Source organism: Euleptes europaea, chromosome 7 (assembly GCF_029931775.1).
Source record: "Euleptes europaea isolate rEulEur1 chromosome 7, rEulEur1.hap1, whole genome shotgun sequence".
Taxonomy (NCBI): domain Eukaryota; kingdom Metazoa; phylum Chordata; class Lepidosauria; order Squamata; family Sphaerodactylidae; genus Euleptes; species Euleptes europaea.
The window spans coordinates 35,604,347-35,626,401 of NC_079318.1; the positions used below are offsets into that span (position 1 = coordinate 35,604,347).

Here is a 22,055-nt window from a genome sequence, read left to right on the forward strand (position 1 = left end):
TAAAAAGTTTAAGATTCTCCATCAAGGCAACTCGAATGCTGTGTCAATAAACAGTGTCGCATAACCTGTATATATTATGCAACTGAGCACCTACTTACATAATCCAGTATGCTATGCTTCTGTTTTCCCCATAGATAAGCAGAGAACAGCATCAAAGCACAAAAAAACACTCTCCCCACCCCACACTGGAAAATCTGCTCCGTTTTACCTCCCCACCCCCCACACACATCTGGGATTTCACCAGGTACTGAGCACAGTTTGAAGTCTCCTAGGTCCATTACTGGGCTATAATATAATCCTAAACCACTGTGCTACAGTAGTTCTAGTTTTGGTCTTGGGTGTTGGAAACCTGGGTTAGAATCTGTCTCCAGCTATGAAACTCGCTGAGTACTTCGGCAAGTTCCCATTCTGAGCTCCTTGGAGGAATGGCTGGATGTAGGCGTAACAAACGCATGAAAAAACCCTGATAACAACAGCATGGAAACGACAATCTGTACTGCTAGTCGCACAACATGAGTCCCACACATATGCATGCTCTGCATTTCCTTACCATATGTAAGTAGGTGAAGAGTGGCTCAAGGATAGGACAGATAAGAGAGTCATAGTGTTCTGCTGGGCAGGAGAGGACCAAGGGTTTCACAAACACACCTGTACAGAGCTAGTTAAAGAAGTTATGCAGCGCATATGAACATCAACATTTTCCTGATGCAAATGTCCTACTGACACAAGGTCTCCTCTACTGATAAACACTTCCAGGCAACCCAGCACCGACAGAGATCTTGGAAAGCTTCTCCAGAGCCCGCAATCCCTTTCTTGGCGCCCGCCAAGAGTTTTTAGAAAGTGGGTAGGGCTGGGTGGGGTTTTTGCCGAGCACAGCTTTTGAGTGGCCATTAGAGACTTGATTGGCTTCACAGATTTTTAGAAGTTGCCACCACAACACAAGTATCTTCAATGCACAAATGAAGGTAAGTGACGAATGCAAGGAGATATTTTTTAACATGTTCATTTCAAAAGGCATCCTGTTAAGCGTAGCTTCTGACTTAAATGTTGAAGCATTACTATTAAAGAGTTAATGCATGACCTCAGCCCCTGACATTTTGGGGCTGGCTCCGCCTCTTGCGGCAGAATTCCAAAGGTGACTGCAGGGTCAAAAAGGTCGGAGGGTCCCCTGTCTTAGGCTGTCTTGATTGTATGGTTTTATATTTTGTAATCTGACTTGAGTCTCGGCAAGAACGGGGGCTACAAATGAAATACATAAGTTTAAAAACAATGAACCAAGGATACGGAGCAGAGGACGGAGTCTGAAGTCAGGGATGTTGAAAAGATTGACAAAGGCAGAGTTAAGAAGCTCAGATGCTAGGCCGTCGACAGTGTAGAAATCTTGCTGCATTGATGGGCCGGCATTCCCCAGAATGTGGAAGCTGCAATTCAAATTGCACAGTCCAGGATCTGATAACTGGAAATATACCTTTTTACTACATTACTAGAGCTAATCAGTTAGTTAGGAATTTGCAAAACTTCTTTTAGTGTCATATAAGCTATTGACCTTAATGCAACTGGTAGTGTTCAGTTCCGTTACTTTATTGATTATCTGCCAAACAACAGGAATTTCCATTATCCTCATGGCTAAGAGAAGAATTTTACCATGCATCTTTGCACTGTTAGGAAAACAAACACACTGATGGTAGTAACTTGAATGGAATGTGAAAAGCACCAGAAGACCAGGGCAGAGAAGGGCATGCAGTGGCCTCTTTCACCAGGATTAAGTGGTGCAACAGCATTTACAAAACCATATCCTGCCGAGGAAACAGTTGTGAAAGGCTATGCAAATTCATTGGATGGATTTCTCTCTGCTTCCGGCTATTTGGGTACTAAAGTGTAGCATAAAAAACAAAGTCACCTCCAGACTACTAGCACACACCAAAGCAGTGCTATCGGAAATCACAGAGGCTCTTACCAGTTGTCATACAAGGTGCAGAAAAAACCCTGCATCCTTTCCAAGACAGTTTTGTAAACAGGAGAATCATAAAGCTCCAGCAGAGGTTGAGGAAGGCCTAAGAAGAGAGGGGGGAAAACCAGTATCAGCAAAGCGAAGTCACCACCAGAAATACAGAAACATGCGAAGGGAAAAACTAATCACTAGTGGAGATCACAAAATGATACTGTTCTAAAAGCATTCACAGGGAAACAAAAACTTGCAGAATCTCCAACACAAGCTTGAGGAGCAAGTGAGAAGACTCCAACTGTAGTTACCGAGCATGAAAGCAACTCTTGCATTTTGAAAAGGATGAAGCGTTTCTACAGTAAACAAGAGACAGTGAAAGCACCGTAAGCGGATACTTACCAAGGATGGCATTTTTCTCCACTTCTAGCATGTCCAAGGCCTTTGCAAAAGTTTCCCCCAATTTAGCCACCATCTCCGGCAGGTACAGATTGTTGTGCGTCCTGGAACAGAACATGGAGTCACACGGTCACCACCTGTACCCATCAGCCACTGGCAGTGGGAAATTGCCTTCAGCTTGTGAACAGCTCCTGTGTCGGGCGATGAGGAAGGCGAGACCAAGCACTTGTGCATGGGATCCCCCTTTCTTACCAAGAAAAACACTCATCTGTTGGGGACATGGAGAAGACTCCACTTTTGCGCAGAGGGTACCAGCTGCCCCACACAACAGTTACCCTCAGCGCACCCCTTTGAAATACTGGCTGCAACGCACAAGAGAAGGCCGCTGTCGGGAAGAGGCCTCATCAATGTATGTTTCTAGCAAGATTCTCTGCTCCCACTGGCTCACAGAGGAAAGGCTGCCCCGCCTCTGAAATACACACACTGCCTCCCTAAGGATGGGTCACAGTCCCTAGAATGGCAGGTGGCACTGGATGAATGCAGCCGCTTAGCAATATGCTCAAGTAAAGCAGCTGTGCGGCAGAGAGACGCCCCCTCCTAAAGGGAGCACAGCTCTGCGTGAACCACAGGCAGGGAGGGACCCCCATTCGGCCAAGGGTGGCCTCTCTCTTGCCATCCAGGCCAAAGTGGGTCCCTCGCCAGAGAGACGTCGCATCTGAGTGGGGGGGGGAAAGGGTCTCAGTCTCACCTACCTCTCTCCTTTGAGACCTCAGACCTCCACTCAGGGCTTCGGCAACTGCACACAGCGCCAAATTCAGCAGCCAAACGGCCCAGCAGCCTCCGCCAAAAACTGCCATGCCTGCTGCTAGAGGTGATCAAGGGAAACTCCATATCTCCCCCTAGAGCAGCATTTTCCCAGACTGAGAGAGCACAGGGAGAACAGAGGACTAGGACGCGAGGTGGCCGGTGGGGGGGCAGGCCTCTCAATTGCTTTCCAGTGTCTCAGCTTAATGTTTGTTTTTTTTAGAAGTCTCTAGCTGTTATACTCCTGAAGAAAACCTTCAAGAACGTGACCCAAGGGCAACCAGTGCGGCGATGTCTGCCTGAGCTTGCAGAGAGCCTGGAGCAATAGTTCTGAGGTGTGAACTGCCCATTCATTTCAAAGGGTGCTAACAGAGGCTGCAAAAAAGGAGAAGCATCGTATTATGAAGACCAAATGACTACCAGTTGTGGCTAAGCCTTTAAGCACCACATCAGGGGCTTCACTGTTGAATCATTTCTGTCATCACCTGAGACAACGGCCAGCTTGAATGCAAAACGCTGCCCTAAAACGCTGCCCTGGGGGACCTGCACGTCTCAAGGTGACAACCAAACCCCCTTTCAGAGCGCCTAATAACGACGTCAGCCAGGGCATTGTGCCTGTTTCAAAACAGCTTCTCTTTGCAGTTTTCAAATCTGTTTCAAGATGGCTTTGAAGCTATATGGCTCTAGGTTTTTGACCCATTTATGATTTCAGGCAGAATGGGATTTCCCAAACTGGAGTACTGACTCTCATAGAACGGGCAGCAAGGAAAGCATGGCTATAGGGTGTAAATGCTACAGCCTGACCTTCTTGCAATGTTATATATATGCTCAGTATACAAGGATGGAGCTCTCAGTAATATGACAGGAGAAATGTGAAGATTATAGCTGTCTAAACTAGGCATGCTGAGGAATGTAGTGGTCAGCATCTTCTCCTAGATGTGCCTGATGGGGGAAAAAAATGCACATCTCTGTAGGTTAACACACTCCTCTTATTGTTGAATGCTCATATAGTTTGATTCTACACCACTCACTGAAGCCAGTTGTTTGAATTCAAGATGCACTAGGACACAGTACCAAAGTTCTCAACGCAACGGTCAAAAACCAAGGTGGAGAACTGGAAATAGCAGTGGACAGACAGAAACGTTTGAAAGTACACCAGGCACTGGAAAGCATGCCTCAAGCAACGAGCAGGGCACTTGAGTGGCTAATAGACACCTGACATCAGAGTCAGGCACCAAAGACATTTCCTGACTACCGAAAACCAGCATGAGCCTTTCCAGAACTTCTCAGAGGTCCAGCAGGCCGAGGAAGACAGAAGGTAACTGAGCCGCAGCTATGCATGGGCAGCAGCAGGGCCTTTAGTATTCCACAACAGCAGCACCTTGTTAGCTTTTCCCTTATTTCATTGTATGTTTACTTACTACTATATAAGAAAATTTAAAAAAAGTTAAAATAGCACAATGGCATTTCTTAAGGTTGATGTCTTGTCACCACAAGCTAAACGCGTTTCTGCCTATATGACCTTCCTCAGTGGTCTATTTAAATCATATATAAAACATGCACACACATTACAAATATATTTACATATACAGGCAATATACAACAGACCAGGCATGTTATAGGTTGTATATATTACCAATTACACCAACATCTGGCAGGACTGTCTTAGGTTTTTATGCTGGGCTGTATATATCTCCCACATAAATTGTGTGCAAGTTTTCTAGGTTGGGTTCTATTCCCCCTTTTTTCCCTTCTACATGTGGTGTAGCGGTTAAGAGCGGTGGTTTGGAGCGGTGGAGTCTGATCTGGAGAACCGGGTTTGATTCCCCACTCCTCCACATGAGTGGCGGAAGCTAATCTGATGAACTGAATTTGTTTCCCCACTCCTACACACGAAGCCAGCTGGGTGACCTTAGGCAAGTCATTCTCTCTCAGCCTCACCCACCTCACAGGGTGTCTGTTGTGGGGAGGGGAAGGAAAGGAAATTGTAAGCCGGTTTGATTCTGCCTTAAGTGGTAGAGAAAGTCGGCATATAAAAACCAACTCTTCTTCTTCTACTTACTACTCCTAATGATAACATCCTTTAGACTTGTAGTGAGACTATTTATTGGGCCAAGTCACTAATGCGGAATCTGAGGAATACTCTTAGGTGGAAATAAGTTACTGGGACCACCCTGCTAAGATGAATGTGGACGCAGCTGGGTTTTTTAACAAGGCCACATGTGACACAAAGTATTATTAGACTTGTTTAAGATGAAGCAAAAATGATTTCCTAGGTATTCATGGGGTTGGTTCCAGACTAATATTTCCACAAGCACCGAGACTTCCACCCATGGACCGTGACCGCCCCCAGCACCTCAAAATGCCCCCCCAATCCTGGGGGTTCCCTCCCCTCTGGGAATGTGTGGGGGGGGGGGAAATCATGGTCTGCAGGTGGAAGTCTTTGCACCTACAGAAACATTATCATAGAATCATAGAGTTGGAAGGGACCACCAGGGTAATCTAGTCCAACCCCCTGCACAATGCAGGAAATTAACAACTACCTCCCCCCACATCCCCAGTGACCCCAATCCTCCCCCCTCCATGCAGGATCCCACAATCAAAGCACTCCCGACAGATGGCCATCCAGCCTCTGCTTAAAGACCTCCAAAGACGGGGACTCCACCACCTTCCAAGGCAGCACATTCCACATTAGTCTGAATCCAAGCTATGGAAAAGAAAGTAACCGGGCCCTCATCAGCAGCTAATTACTGTTGTCCCCAGCATTTCCCAAAAGGTGTTGTCAATGTACAACAACATCATCCCGTGACTTACTCTCCCTTCTTTTAACCTTTCTCCCAGAACTGCCCACTCCCCTTTCGTTTTTGCAGAGGTACAAGGAAAAAGACAGCGGCTGCAAGGGTGTCAGTATGAAGAGGAATGCAGATGGCCACAATGATTGGTTCTGTTTAACACAAAAGAACCTTTGCTGTGTATAATACTTTGTTCTACTGTAAAGATCCACAGGCCCAGGAAGGGGTGTGTGAACACTCTGCTCAAAAGGACTGAAGGTACCACTATTCTGGTTCGGAATCCACTAAGGAAGTAAAAACTGCAATAAAACAAGAAACGCTGACAAGTGATTAGAGAAGTTGAAATATCAAGGGTAAGAACAGTAAGGTTGGAACCTGTGGAAACATCCAACAAGATGCAACCAGGCAGCTGACCAAAGTCCGATCAAGAGCAAATGTTTACCACGTAGCAATGAATTTCCTAAACTGAAAAGCCTGCACTGATCTAAAGCCATTGCATGTTAACGATATACAATTAACTGGTCATCTTCCCAAGGGCTTAGCAAAAAACAGCTTCACACACACAACTTACCTTTATGCAGACGGTTACCTGTATCCACAGCTTTATTTGTTACAGAGCACAAGGTACCATGCAAGAAACCCAGAGAAGAACAAGTGCAGCTTGATGTAACTTCCAGATGTGATTATTCAGGATAGCAGTGCTTTGTGTGCAAACGCTCCCTATCTGCATCCACCCAGGGACTTTTAGTGTTCTCACAATCTAGTTCTTTGGCACTAACAAATGCTGGTATTGTGCATTTAACGGAAGTATTAGTTGAACAACACTTGGTGAATTCACTGTGAAAGGGAAGGAGGCCTTGACCAGTCATAGATCATGTGCTTTGCATGTAGAAGCTCCCAGATTCACTTCCTGGCATCTCGAGTTAAGAGATCTCAGTTATCTGGTTTCAGGAAAGCCCTTTCTCTACTTTGAGAACCCAGTCCTAGTAAACAATATAGAAGCCAAGCAGAAATCATGGTCTGATTTAGTATAAGACGGCACTATATACTCACGATACACACTCAGGCAAGGTACAATGGAAAGAGGCATCAGTCAAAGTCAGTGTTTTTAGACAGGAAAGTGAAATATAAACAATGTGGGAACTGTGCCATTTCAGACTGCACGGGATACAGTATCTTACATCATTATGTTAAAAAATAGCACATCTGGGGGAAAGGTCCTAACCCAGCTCGTTCTGTGTTGTTCTAGCTTTTTACATGCAAGGATTTCCCCCCCCCCATGCAACAAAATGTGATTTCTCGCTGGCAGCCTGATGTGTTACATACAGCTCATATTATCTTCTCAAAGGTCTACTTGCACATTCCCATCTTCATCTACTACATGTGAAGAACAGGCTACAGACTCTTATAGAGAGAAGGCAAACAATTTACTGTAGGTTGTGACTGTCATGAGTGGTGTCACAATATTTGTTTATTTTAAAAAGTACTCATTGCTTTTTTATAGAAAGTACCCAAGATTTAAGTAAGGAGCAATGCATAAACATCAAGCCTGGAGCTGTAACTCCGTACCCAGAATGCTTTTGACAAAGACCAGGAGCATTCAAGTGACAATGCAGATGAAGTTGAGTGCTATATGGTCATTGTGTTAAACTAGCACAGAGACCACCTCAAGCTCCAATATGGATAGTTTTTAACAAAAGAAAAGGCAGACTTAGTTCACGTATGGGAGCTGCTAACCTAAAAGGGTGGAAGCCTTTATCATCACAACCTAAAAGTGTGGAAGCCTTTATCATCGCAGTGTTTCAAATACCATGTAAATACTCAAAGGGCTATCATAATCTTCATTAAATAAAGAATGTGCATTGTCTTGCATCTGTATCACAGCTAAATGATCTATGTATTTCTTGTGACCAATGTTCTTATGTACAATCATTCTAGCTCAGACCATATGTTCATCTGGTCTAGCTTCCTGTCTGAGAGTACTCATTTCCCCCACTCCCATTTCATCTTAACAACAACAACTAAGTTGGCAGATTGGGTACAAACGATTAGCCTAACATTGCTCAAGGAGGTTCATGGCTGAGTGGGAATTTCAACCCATGTGAACCTGATCCTGGTCCAACACTCTAATTGTTAAGCTACACCAAATCTCTCCAGTTCCAAAAGGCAGCAGAACTTAGAGAATTTTCTCTCATCTCCTTCGATGTAATGCATAAGTTCTTCAGCAGATAATTTAATGGGAGAACTGGCTGTTCTGAGTACCACTGTACCCAGCATTTTCACTACAAAACTGGAATCATGCGACCTGGACTCACCTTATGAGAGCAAGCAAGTTGTCCAGAAGTTTAAGGACATGGTCAGAGCAAGGGTTACGATAGATAGGATTGCCGTTGGGCATGCTCCCAACCACAAATCCTCCAGCCTTTGCCTCCTCCAGTGAAGTGGGCCAACGTGCACGTTTTACAACTCCCAGAATGGTGTAGACACAAAAGCTTATCTATACAGAAACAAAGATATCAAGAGAATCCTAAGTGAGGAAGAAACTGAACAAAAGGGTGAAAGAGCCATTTTCCTTGGAAGTGCATAACTCTTCAGGTTTCTTTAATACTTTATTCCATCTATGGAGATCACTTTTGATTAGGGAAAAAATGCTCAAGAATGCATGCAAGATCATGTGCGATGAACCTCTCACAATACGTGTAACCATTTCCCAAAATTGGACTGAAAATCTGTATTTACGTTATTTATAATCGGTCTTTCTCACTGAGACTCAAGGTGGCTTACACAGGGTAAGTCAAATACAGTCAACAGGATGGGACATCTAATAAACAGGGTCACAGGATTGGGATTGCAGAAATCGGAATAAAGCACCCTTGATGCGCTTGGCCTGCCCTATCCTACAGCTCTTTGAGAACCTCGTTTCCCAAAGACTACTAATCCTACAGAATTATTGTGCTTTTCCAAAAAGCAATGGTACCGAAGTCCTCAATTCATCAGTGTGGTAGGCCTGGATTGTACCAGGAAAACTGGGCAGTAGGGGGAGAAATCTGGAAGATTTCATATTACTACGCTGACATTTTAAAGTAGCACACATCTGACTGAATCCATCTGCCACTTTTAGGCTTTTAATGGCCTAGTAAAAAAACAAAATAAAAAACAATCTGGCAATGTCAAATCTTGCATAAAATCATTTGCTGATGGTCCAGTCAAAGCAATGTAGAGAAATAGGTTTTTTCATGTGACTGGATTCAAAATAGATTATGTGGCCTCCTTGCAAGAAGAATCAGCCAAATACCTAATGTGAACCCTCCCCGTGCAACAGAATTGGCATATTCCAGATTGTCTGTGAGCAGAGAATGAGATTCACATTTAGAACATTTTTAAGAGACCCAGGACATACTTTGCTGAATAAACTAATAGTGAAACCTATCCACGCATGGAGCGGTGGACTCTGATCTGGAGAACTGGGTTTGATTCCCCACTCCTCCACATGAGCGCCAGAGGCTAATCTGGTGAACTGGATTTGTTTCCCCACTCCTACACACGAAGCCAGCCAGGTGACCCTGGGCAAGATACAGCTCTGTTAGAGCTCTCTCCGCCCCACCTACCTCACAGGGTGGGGAGGGGAAGGGAAGGTGATTTTTAGCCTGTTCGAGTCTCCCTTATGTGGTAGAGAAAGTTGGCATATAAAACCCCCCAACTCAACTCTATAATATGAGACAGTCCCCTCTTTGTTACAATCTGATTTCTGTCAGACAATTCCTACTTACTCTAGAACGGTTGAGACCACAGGGATCTTCCATGATCGGATCTACTATTTTGTTATCGGCACCAATGTAGCGGATAAAGTCTTCAGTATTCATCAAGACTCTGACCCATAGAGAGGAAATAAGACAAGGGAGTTAGAATGGCAAATGTCTACTTCTTAGTATTAATGAATCTCCACTAACCCAAATAATTATTGTGGGGGAAAGGCAGTCATAGACTATCATCAGTTCACACTAATATGTACCGTATTTTTCCGTCTATAAGTCGTCCCCATGTATAAGACGACCCCTATCTTTTTACCCAAAATTAAGAAAAATGGGGGTTGTCTTATACATGGGGGTGTCTTATAGGGCGAAAGAGTCTTCCTGGCAGGTGGCGTCTGGCTTTCAAACCGGTCACCACCCACCAAGCTCGACAGCTGATGCGCGGGGCGGCAGTGACCGGTTTGAACGGTGGACGCTGGCCAGCCAGGGCAACAGAACTCTTCCGCTCGCTAACGGGCAGAGAAGAGAGCGAGCGGGAAAAGAGGCCAGTGGCCCTGGCCAGCTGGCGCTCAAACTGGTCGCCACCCACTCTGCCTGACAACTGACAGGCAGGGCCGGCGGCAACCTGTTTGGATGCAGGCTGGCCAGGGCCACCGGCCTCTTTCCCTGCTCGCTCTCTTTTCCGCCCGTCAGCTGCTGGTCCCGCCCGTGATGGCGGCAACAGCCGTGATGGCGGTAACAACAGGCTTCCGTGTATAAGACGACCCCCTAATTTTGAGGCTAAATTTTAAAGAAAAAAGGGTTGTCTTATATATGGAAAAATACGGTATTTACTTGCCATGTTTCTTTTAAGATAAAGGATATACCACACTGCAATATTAACAGGGTGTCTGCAATGACTGGCAGAATGGTTTCCTATGAGTACATGGACAAGCACAACATAACACAACCAGTTACAAGACTCGCCTACTCCAATGCCCAGTCTAGCTCTGTAAATTTTTGCTCTGTGCTATATTAGAGGAGCCCTGACCTGGATAGCCGAGGCTAGCCTTATCTTGTGGGATCTCAGCTGCTAAGCAGGGTCAGCCCAGGTCAGTATTTGGATGGGGGACCACGAAGGAATGCCAGGGTTGCTACATAGAGGCAGGAACCGGCAAACCCACCCAGAATGTCTTTTCCCTTGAAAACCCTCCGGGGTCACCATAAGTCAGCTGTGACTTGACAGCAAAAAAAAAAAATTAGAGGAAGAATGGCCAAAGTTCTTGCACCTTTTCATATCCTCAGACAGCCAAAGGGTAGCAACAGGAGACATGAGCTCTTCCAAGAACACTTTCTGTCGCTCATAATCCTTGAACTGATTGCTGATAAGGACTAGGGCTTCCATGAGAGCACATTTCTCCATCTGAGTCAGGAGCAGCTCATTGGATAACAGCTGCTTCACGTGGTTATACAGCATGTCAAAGTTTGGCTGGAATAAACAGATCCAAGGGTAAGTCAACTGAAAAAAATCCAAAATAGACTTACTGCCTGCACATATTCCCACATAAAATATTTGGAGAGAAGTAACTGCCTTCTGTTAAGGCATTGTCACAGCTGAGTTTTCTGCAGCAGACATTTCTGTATGGAAGTTACTCATGTGGTCCAGTTAAGTTCCCCAGATATGTGCATGCTGTTTCCCGCAGCTACCGTAAATCGCAGAGCTGTCATCAGCTCCTGTTTTAAATCCCAAGCTCTCACTCTGAATCTTAGGCCTTCTCTTCACACCTCCTTTCTACCTCCTTCCTAAGACATCTGGCCTCAGTGCAAGGTGGATAACTGCGACAGGTGTTGCCATTCATAACATCCAAACACACACATACAAAACTATTATCTAAATTTGATTTGCTATAACGCTGCGATAAGGAACAAACACACGGATCACAGGGAGCTTTAAACCACAAGCGGTAATAACTCCCAGATCTCCCGGAAACAGCCCATGTTGGAACAGTGCTGTCCCTTTGGATACAAGTTCAATTAAGTACCAGGACAAGTTGAGGGTAATCCCGACACATCTTTATGATTGAAGAGCAGGCATGCCTTCTCACGTTTTTCACTGCACGGGTTCTTGGGGCCTGGGAAAGTAAACCAACAAAACTTCAAGGTAGCATTTTATTTTGTAAGCTTAACCAAAAAACAGAGCTTCCTTTACCTGTAGAGGTCATACTCATAAGACGGTTCATTCAAGCAGTAAACAAAAAGATAACATACTCGGTTAGACCAAATTAAAATGATGAAAAGGACCTTTAACACAGTTCCATCGTTACCTTCCTTGGAAAAGACAGCAGAGAACCAACACAAGGAACCTGCCTGGCAAGAGTTCTAAGGATATGGGGCTTCTACCTAGAAGGCCTTGATTGCCACCTGGACTACAGATGGTGGTAGAGCTCTTAAGAAGATCCACTCCAATGATGGGGGGAAAGTGGAAGATATACAAAAATAGAGCCCTCTCAGATATTTAGTAATGGGTCTTGGACTCTCCACCTCAGGGGATCGAATGGGACTTCTCCCTCTTCTAAAGAGCAGGAACTCATACAGCCACTGCCAACTGTCTTCCATATCATCCCCTAGCCAGAAAATGCTCTGATTATGACGATTCAATAGCTCAGCCCCAGGAACTCTAATTGACTGAGTGGAACCAAGGAGGTTGTCCTAATCATAGTTATTTATGTCATACAATTGAACTAGTTTTCATGCCAAGGATTTCACCACAGACTTAGGCAGCTGCCATTCTACATCCATAGACAATAACAGCCAATGACAGCTTTCAACTAAACACTGGAAATTTGGAATTTGTGAGATGCTGATCTTTTTCTAGCAGTTTCTAATCAATAAGGAAGTTTCTTGCTGTCTCAAATATAAAGTCACCCAATTAAAGGTTAAGGTGGATTAAAACTTAGGCCAGGACCTTTTGAGTTTTGTTTCCCTGTAGAATCAGCTACTGTCTGCGACCTAACCTTCTACACCATGTACAGACAATACAAACATTGTACTTAAAACTTTATTTTAAAGTGTATCCATTGGCGTTCTCCCTGCATTGTTTTGAGAACACTGGAAGACAGAGGCTTCCTTGAAGCACAGGTTGCTGGACATTATGAAGGAGGGCTATCAAATGACAGGCTCTGGTGAGAAAACAGAAAGGGTTTGGGGGGTCTGCAAAAGAATTTAAATCAAAATAGTGGTCCCTGGGTCTCTAAAGTTTGAGAACCACTGCTTTATACCCAATGTAAAATCTGTTTTTGTTACACATGGTAGAGTACACATACACCTTTATATAGCAGAGAGTAGGAATCAATGGTCAGTTCTCACAATGGCGGGATGTGAGCAGTGGGGTGCCTCAGGGATCTGTGTTGGGACCGGTGCTTTTCAACCTGTTCATCAATGACCTGGAGTTGGGGTTAAACAGTGAAGTAGCCAAGTTTGCAGATGACACCAAATCATTTAGGGTGGTTAAAACAAAATCGGACTGTGAAGAGCTCCAGAAGGATCTCTGCATACTGGAAGAATGGGCATTAAAATGGCAAATGAGATTATTGAAGCTCCAGTTACAAGGGAAGAAATACAAGAAGCAATACTGAGACAAAAAACGGATAAAACACCTGGACCAGATGGAATTACTGCACTATTTTATAGATTATTTAGTGACAATCTAGTTGGCTTTTTTGGTCTACTCTATAATGCAATTTTGGATGAGGGAACATCCCCGGAGACTTGGTCACATGCATTTATATCATTGATACCCAAAGAAGGAAGGGATCCAGAAAAAACATTCAATTATAGACCTATATCGCTGTTAAATGTGGATTATAAAATTTTTGCTTCGGTTTTGGCATGTAGGATAAAACAATTTATTAAGGATCTTATACACGAAGACCAAGCAGGTTTTATACCAGGAAGGCAAATAAAAGACAATGTAAGAATTTTACTAGACTCATTGGAATATTATGACCAGAACATCCAACAAACTGCGGCTTTTGTATTTTTGGATGCAGAAAAAGCCTTTGATATGGTCTCTTGGAATTTTTTAAAACAGATTTTGGATAAATTGAATTTTGGAGATCGTTTTCAGAAAGGTATATCGGCTATTTATACCTCCCAACAGGCTAAAATTTTGGTTAATGAATCAATGTCAGATAATTGCCAAATCACGAAAGGGACTAGACAGGGATGTCCCCTGTCTCCACTTTTATTCTTGCTGGTGTTGGAACCGTTATGTGTGAAACTAAGAAGTATGGAGGACATCCGCGGGTTAAGAATTAAAAAACATGAATTTAAGTTGAGAGCATTCGCGGATGACCTCCTGTTAATTTTGGAGAATCCAACACAGTCAATGAATATACTTCGGGAGACTTTGGACGACTTTGGGAAAATATCAGGCTTCAAAGTGAATCAAGAAAAAACAAAGATAATATTTAAAAATTTACCGGAAATACAGCAACAGGAATTTATATCATATACCGGTTGGGAGAAAGCCAACAAAGTTAAATACCTGGGAATTTGGATTACTGCAAAGAATAAAGATCTGATAACCAACAATTACCTCAAGTTATGGGGTAAGATTAAAACTGATATGATTATATGGTCTAATAAAAAATTGTCGTTAATGGGACGTATTTCAACGATTCAAATGAATGTTTTACCGAGGATGCTCTTCTTATTTCAAAATTTGCCAATAATATCACACACTAAATACTTTGATACCTGGAGGAAAGACATTTCAAACTTCATCTGGCAAGGGAAAAAACCAAGGACTGCTTACAAATACTTGGTGGATCTAAAAACTAGAGGAGGTTTAGCACTACCTAATTTTCAACTTTACGCTGAAGCGGTAGCTTTAGTATGGATAAAAGACTGGATGAATTTGTCAAATACACGTTTGCTAGACTTGGAAGGTTATAATAATTTAACCGGATGGCATGGCTATTTGTGGTATGATAAAATTAAGTTACAAGCAACATTTCGTAATCATATAATCAGGTCCTCTTTACTTCGTATTTGGATGAGATACAAACACATTTTGGAACCAGAAACACCAATGTGGATATCGCCTCAAGAAATGCTAACATTGCGCCCACTTAGACCAGACAAATTTATTACCTATCAAGATTTAATTAAATGGGATGGAAAGCAATGCTCACTAAAAGACTTTCAACTTCTTAAGGATGATTTACAATGGCTCCAATACTATCAAATTAAATCAGTTTTTGTACAAGATGTTAAAAAAGGATTTTCTAAAGAAAAGTCTTCCTTTCAAAAAAATTTATTAGATAATAACACAAAACTGATTTCTAAAATGTATAATCTCCTTTTAACAATATATTGTGAGCAGGACACGATTAAACCAACTATGATTGACTGGGCTCAAAATGTGGGACATGACATTGCTTTAAATAAATGGGAACGACTATGGTCTACAGACCTAAAAGGAATAAAAGCACAGTCAGTGCGAGAAAACATTTATAAAATGATGTATAGATGGTACTTAACACCTAAGAAGATTGCAAAGATTTACAAAACAATGTCCCCTATCTGTTGGAAATGTAACAAAGAAATTGGTTCCTTTTATCATATGTGGTGGACCTGTGACAAAGCTAAAGACTTTTGGGACATGATCTACAATGAACTGAGACTAATATTACAAAAAAATATACCCAAAACACCAGAAATGATGTTATTGAGTATGATTCCAGACGACTTGCCAACACAAAGAACCTTTTTGATTTATGCCACAACAGCTGCGAGACTGCTTTATGCAGCGAAATGGAAAGGGATTGAAATTCCCGAGAAAAAAGACTGGATTGTTAAAATGTTTGAAGTGGCAGAAATGGCAAAACTCACAGCTATTTTAAATGAAGAAAATGAGGCTCGGTTTTTGGGGGAATGGGAGGCGTGGATGCATTATTGTGAATATGAGTTAAAATTGGGGAGAATGGAAGAATATTTTCTAATCTGATCCAGAGGATTTTTTTGTCTTTTTTATAATGAATAAGTATAATTATATTTACTAACAGATTATGGTTTTCTTTTTTTTAAATGGTATTGATAGATTATTAAGATTAGACTAACTACGACGGGATGAACTTTTTATTAAGAGGCAGATAGAGGTGAAGGGGAAGTCAAAGATTTTCCAATTTCTTTTTTTTATTATATGTTATGGAACTATAACAACTTTAAGTCAGAATTGAAATTTTATATTGTTATAGATGTTGTTTATTGCAATGGAAAATTTATAGTATAAAACCCAATAAAATTTATAAAAAAAAAAAAAAAGGCAAATGAGATTCAATGTGAGTAAGTGTAAGGTGATGCACATTGGGACAAAAAATCCCAACTTCACATATACACTGATGGGATCTGTGCTGGCAGCGACAGACCAAGAAAGGGATCTTGGGGTGGTAGTGGATAGCTCAATGAAGATGTCAACCCAGTGTGCGGCTGCTGTAAAAAAGGGATATTCCATGCTGGCCATAATTAGACAAGGAATAGAGAATAAAACTGAGGATATCATACTGCCCTTGTACAAATCTATGGTGAGACCACACTTGGAATACTGTGTACAGTTCTGGTCACCACACCTAAAAAAGGATATTACAGAGCTTGAGAAGGTGCAGAGAAGAGCAACCAAAATGATTAGGGGACTAGAGCAACTGTCCTATGGGGAGCGGTTAAGACGCTTAGGGCTGTTTAGCTTGGAAAGAAGGCGGCTGAGGGGAGACATGATAGAGGTCTATAAAATTATGCACGGTTTGGAGTGAGTGGACAGGGAGAAGTTTTTCTCCCTCTCCCATAATACTAGAACACGGGGTCATCTGCTAAAGCTGGAGGGTGAGAGCTTCAAAACAGATAAAAGGAAGTATATTTTTACACAACGCATAGTTAAATTGTGGAACTCCCTGCCCCAGGATGTAGTGATGGCTGCCAGCTTGGAGAGCTTTAAGAAGGGAGTGGACATATTCATGGAGGAGAGGGGTGTTCATGGCTGTTAGTCAGGATGGATACTAGTCATGCTGCATACCTATTCTCTCTAGTATCAGAGGAGCATGCCTATTATTTTGGGTGCGGTGGAACACAGGCAGGATGGTGCTGCTGCACTCGTCTTGTTAGTGGCTTCCTAGAGGCACCTGGTTGGCCACTGTGTGAACAGACTGCTGGACTTGATGGGCCTTGGTCTGATCCAGCAGGGCCTTTCTTATGTTCTTATATAGGACAAATGCACTTCTCTGAGATACTGCTTCCATCACCACTCAGTGGTGGGCAGGAGTCAACCATATCGATACACAGTACCATGTGCAGGCATGAACTGAAAGATACATACAGCTAGGATTGAAATTTACCTCCCAAGGGGTACAGCGTATTAGATCAGATTGTTTATTTACGGCCCTTAGCCAGATAAAATTACAAACAACAATTTACAGTCCAAGTCTTAATTCGCTTAAAATATCAACCAGATTACCTCTACCATTTGGGCTAAGAGAATACTCTACGACAACGTATTTTCATTGCTACCGTACACAATTTTGCGACCTGAGAGGTAATAAAGAGGTTATTGAAAAGTGGGAACTTTTTGATCTTTTCTCTTTCCTTGTCGGGTCCCATTCTCAGTATATGGGGCTCAATAAACTTAGAGCGAGGTATTGTATAAAAATTACAGTATAGAAGGACATGCTCAATAGTTTCTAAATCCCCGGATTTACAGGGGCAGAAACTCTCCTTATAGCAGATTCAAGCAACTTTTTGTGAAGCTGAATTTTAGCCTAAAAAGTCTCAACTCCGCTGTTTTCATAAACTGTTGGCTCCCGCAGCATTGACAGAGCTTGCCACTGAGGACCCCACCTCATTGTTAGCATCACGGAAATAACTAAGATTCTGTTATCATCTATGCCTTGCTGTGTGATCCTGTAAGACAGGGGTGGGGAACCTTTTTCCTGCCAAGGGCCATTTGCACATTTATAACATCATTCGGGGGCCATACCAGGTGTAGATCTCCCAGTGGGGGGGAGAGGCTAGGGTTGTAAGATCTCCAGCCACCACCTGGAGGTTGGCAACCCCAAGGGAGGCCACACAGAGAAGGCCTGCAGGGCACCCCCGCTCCCCCTCCCAGGCGGAAGGGCAGCCAGCAGTGGGCCCCAGCAAACAAGGCGCCAGAGGGGCGCAGCCCGCAGTCGATCGGCAAGGGAGGAAGGAAAACAGAGAAAGAGGAAAAGGGAGGGAGGGAGAAAGAGAGAAAGGGAGAAAGAAATGGAGAGAGGGGGAAGAAGGAAGGAAGGAAGGGACAAAGGGAAAGAAAGAAAAGGACGGAGGGAGACAGAGACAGAAAAAGAGGGAGAAAGAGAGGGAGAGAAAGGAGAAAGAGTGACAGAAAAAGAGGAAGAGAGAAAAGCCTCCCCCCCACACACACACATCCGCGCACGCCGGCGCGCGCAACTGGGCCCCAGCCTCCCCACCTTCCCCGCCCACACACACACACCCTGCAGCGCACGGAGCCCCAAGTGACTGGGCCCCAGTCTCCGTGCCCTCCCCCCCCAGAGTCCATAAAAGGGCCCCCTGAAGCCCGATCGGCTCCCGCATGCATGCTCTGCCGCCAGGAGCCGCCGGCCTCTTCCCCCCCCTTTGCTGCTAAACAGCCGACAGGCAGCGAGAGGGGCTTACAATGTGCCGCAGCGTTCCTGCATGCTGCGGCTGTAGGGGGCAGCCTTGGGGGAAGCGTCCCTCTCCCTCCCCTCTCGCTGACCAACAGCTGACAGTCGGCAAGAGGAGGTCCAAAGGGCACTGCAGCGCCCCTGTAAGCCGTGGCCCCAGGAACACCCTCGGGGAGGGCCGCCCTACACCCCGCCTCCATGGCAGGGCCCTGGAGATCCCGAGGGCCATAAAAAATGTCCTCGGGGGCCGCATACGGCCCCCGGGCCTGAGGTTCCCCATCCCTGCTGTAAGAAATCTCACTGAATATTTCGGTACAACATGACTCAAATGGACTTACCTTGCTTTCTTCTACAACCTCAAAGGTGACGGAGGAAAAGAGCTAAGAAAACAAGAACATAAAATCACTTATCAGTAGCCATCCTTTCCCAACTGGTCAATACTGGTCGAACTATGAACAACTGCACACGTCCACAAAAAAATTCCTTTATCAGGCGGTACTGTTCCTATTTCCAATAAAACACCAGACTTCAGAAGATGACTAGGATTTCATTGGATGGTAAGTACCCTTTAACAGCAACAACAGCAACACAATATTCACATCTTACACGGATTCCCTGGCCAGACAGCTTCACCATTTTTACTCCCCCCCCTTTTTTTTTAGAAGTGAGGATAAAATAGAGAAGGGGAGACTGATATATGCAGTGCTGATTTTCCTGAAGGATAGGATACAATACACTAAATACGTAAGTTAACCAACCAGCCAGCCAGCCATCTAGCACAGTTTCCATCTTGTGTCTTGCCTTGATTAATCCACAACCTGTTAAATCTCACCAGTTCAGTAATCTACTTGAACAACCGTGGTGGTCCAGTCACAACAATATTCATAGCTTTCCTAGCGCTATTCTATAAAAAGTTAGGACTGGTAATGACTGCAGGGTATTATGTCTCAAAGCCTATTTTGTCACAGAGATAGAGCAGAAGAACTTACCTTGGAAAGAACCTCCGGCAGGTATTCTGGCCTGTAAGTGACAAACGGAAAGAGTGCAGAGACGTTTGACAGGACGCAAGACAAGATGAGCGGATCCTTCGTTTCAAAACGCAGAACCAGCTGCAGCAGCTCTATGCCATCAGACACTGGGATCTCCTGTAACAACACAAAGGGAAATGAGCAATGGTCAATCCATTGTGGCTTTGCAGAATACCAAAATTTCTTCCCCCATGCAAAGCCTAATGTCTGACTCTGTAGTCTTGGCTAAAATCTGACAATCCTAATAAGTTGCAGAAATGTCATCTTAACCTCTCCAGCCACCATATCTGTACCAAATTCTCTTGAAACAAGCACAACTGGCAGATTATGACAAGGTATTTTAAGGCCTTGGGTGGGGGGAGTTAAAAAGTCAGTGCTGTGGCAGGGGAAGTCTGAGCCTACTGGATGTTCAGGTTCATTTTGCATTGTAGGTTGATGCTTCCTTTCCTGGAGAGCTTCTAGCAACAACCTGCGCAGTACAAAGCAATTAGCAGAATCAGCACAGCTGCTGTCACCTACTAAATCATTCAGTGTATTGTTCAGCTTTCACCAACACAATTTATGATGAGTCCCTGGATTCGCCAGACTGTTAGAATTCCCATCTGGCAACTGATTTTGTGCAAGTTCTCATAAAATGTCTGGCCCCATTGTATCTGAAAGCTTTCTAGAAGGGGGAAACACATGTTGAGAACTGCTTTCTCTGGCTGTACAAGACATACAGTCCCAGAGCAACAACACTGTAGTGGACACATTTGAAAACACCGATGTCCCCGCTCTTGCTCCTTTTGTGTGGCTTAAGGACTGTTGCAAGCTCATTTTGGTCCCTAGACCAACATGTTCATCATCACCCTGCATTTCTATTTTGATTCTTCGGGTAGTTGCTTGGCAACAGAGGCCTGGATTTGCTGCAAGTATAGTCCTAGCCACACATTCTCTCTGTGATGTAGCCGCTGCTACAAAAGTGCCCATCTCCACACTACACTGATAATGCTCGAGGGTTCCGTATCATAAGGGCAGTCTGGATTATTTGGGTACTTCCTAAGTCAGCAGCCTTAACAGAGGGGAAGTTGGCAAGGAAGTATTCATTTGAGACAGAACATTCATAGATCATCAATGTGGCACAGAAGAGTTTCCCACAAACAATCACATTGCAAGAGCAATGTAGGAACTAGGTCTCCCATACTTAAGGTTGACCAATCGCAAAAGTGGTACAGTGGTGTCAAGAGAGAAGCTATCTTCGAGGAAAACTCCAGCTAAAACTCTCATTTTCCAGCACTTTGACTGCTTGCAGACTGATGGTTACTCACCAAGGTAATCTCAAGAGCCTGTTAGTTAGTTCACACAGTTCAGCTGTGAATCTGATACGGGAGGGGGAACTCGCACTCACCCCAGAAAGTTCCATGGAGACAGCCAAGTGATTGGTTGGGAAGGTCAGGAGGTTGTGGCTGGCAATATCTATAGTATAAACTGTGGCAGAGAGAGAACATTCCCTTCTTATCCCTTTTCCTTCACCCACCACCTTTGTTGCCTGAAGATACTCTGCGTAAGTTCTGGAACATCAGGCTTCAGCTATAACAACCAGCACTGCTTCCATTAGAATAAGTAAGTAGCATAGGCATTTAGCCTTTTGTTATTTTGTATGTACTCTGACTCCCCTGAACTATATGCCTTGTTTTTAATAACTTTTCTTGAATTTCTTCAGTAAAGCTTTTTTGCTTCATTTTTGTGTGTTACTGAGGAGTGACCTGAACCTACCCAGGCCAGAGTTGGTCACGTTACTGCACCAAGGCAGGGTCCGCCTTGACAACTGGAATTAAGCAACTGCAATTTTCCTATCTTTCGCGCTTCACTAAAAAAAAGGCTACACTTGAACATTATCTTTAAACAGACATTTCCAAAGGAACACAACTTAACATAAAAAGATTCATCCCGACGACTGCTGGCTAGTGTTCCCCAGGACTTGCTTTTTTAATGAGACAACCTTGCCAGTACACCATCCAGAAGACAACACCTAGAAGATCTGGGCTACATACTTCCTTATCCAGAGTCCGGAACATCGGGCTAATGACGCTCTCCAAGAAAAAGGTCATAGCATCCCACTGCACGAAGAAAGGAGAAAAGATGGAGCAGAGGCCTTCACCAGTTTTAGCTAGAAGAGGAGGAAAAAAGGAGAAAACTGAAAGGCCTCTGGACTTGTAGTCACATAAGCTTCCCCCCTGAATAGAAATTTCCTATCCCACACCAACTGACAACGCAAAAAGCTCCCACTAAAAAAAACACCCACGCTGTAATCTTGTTGGTGACCAGAGGGATATTTTTGCTTGAGGTAAGAACAAGGCAATTGATTTGATTCTACAGGGAGGAAAAGATAGCTAAATCTTACAATTTCTTTAAAAGCTGTTTTCACTTTTAAAAAAAGCAAACATTTATTTAAAATATTTCAGTGTTTCCCCTCAACTGAAGCTCCAAAGGCGGGTCACAGGACAATATACAAATATTGAAAGAAAGACTCCGTAACAATTCCGTTTCGGACCTCCCGCCTGCCCACTTGCCCCTGCATCTGCCAACTTGGGAAAGTCCAGATAGAAACGTCAAGAGTAAAAAGTTAGCTGTGCTACACTACTGGGAGTCAGAGTCCTCTTTCACCTCTACTATGAGCACTT

General features: G+C 43.8%; 1 protein-coding gene across 1 annotated transcript in view; it reads right to left on the reverse strand.

The window, feature by feature from the left end:
• XPO5 (exportin 5) overlaps positions 1-22,055 on the reverse strand; it is a 49,815-nt gene that overhangs the window by 7,195 nt on the left and 20,565 nt on the right. Inside the window, exons 14-24 of the mRNA XM_056852527.1 lie at positions 21,426-21,541; positions 19,354-19,509; positions 18,703-18,744; positions 11,711-11,800; positions 10,958-11,157; positions 9,708-9,807; positions 8,253-8,434; positions 2,345-2,445; positions 1,958-2,054; positions 1,285-1,421; positions 551-648 (exon numbers count right to left, since the gene is read on the reverse strand). Of these exons, the coding sequence (XP_056708505.1) occupies positions 551-648; positions 1,285-1,421; positions 1,958-2,054; positions 2,345-2,445; positions 8,253-8,434; positions 9,708-9,807; positions 10,958-11,157; positions 11,711-11,800; positions 18,703-18,744; positions 19,354-19,509; positions 21,426-21,541 (1,319 nt within the window). The remainder of the gene's footprint in view (positions 1-550; positions 649-1,284; positions 1,422-1,957; positions 2,055-2,344; positions 2,446-8,252; positions 8,435-9,707; positions 9,808-10,957; positions 11,158-11,710; positions 11,801-18,702; positions 18,745-19,353; positions 19,510-21,425; positions 21,542-22,055) is intronic.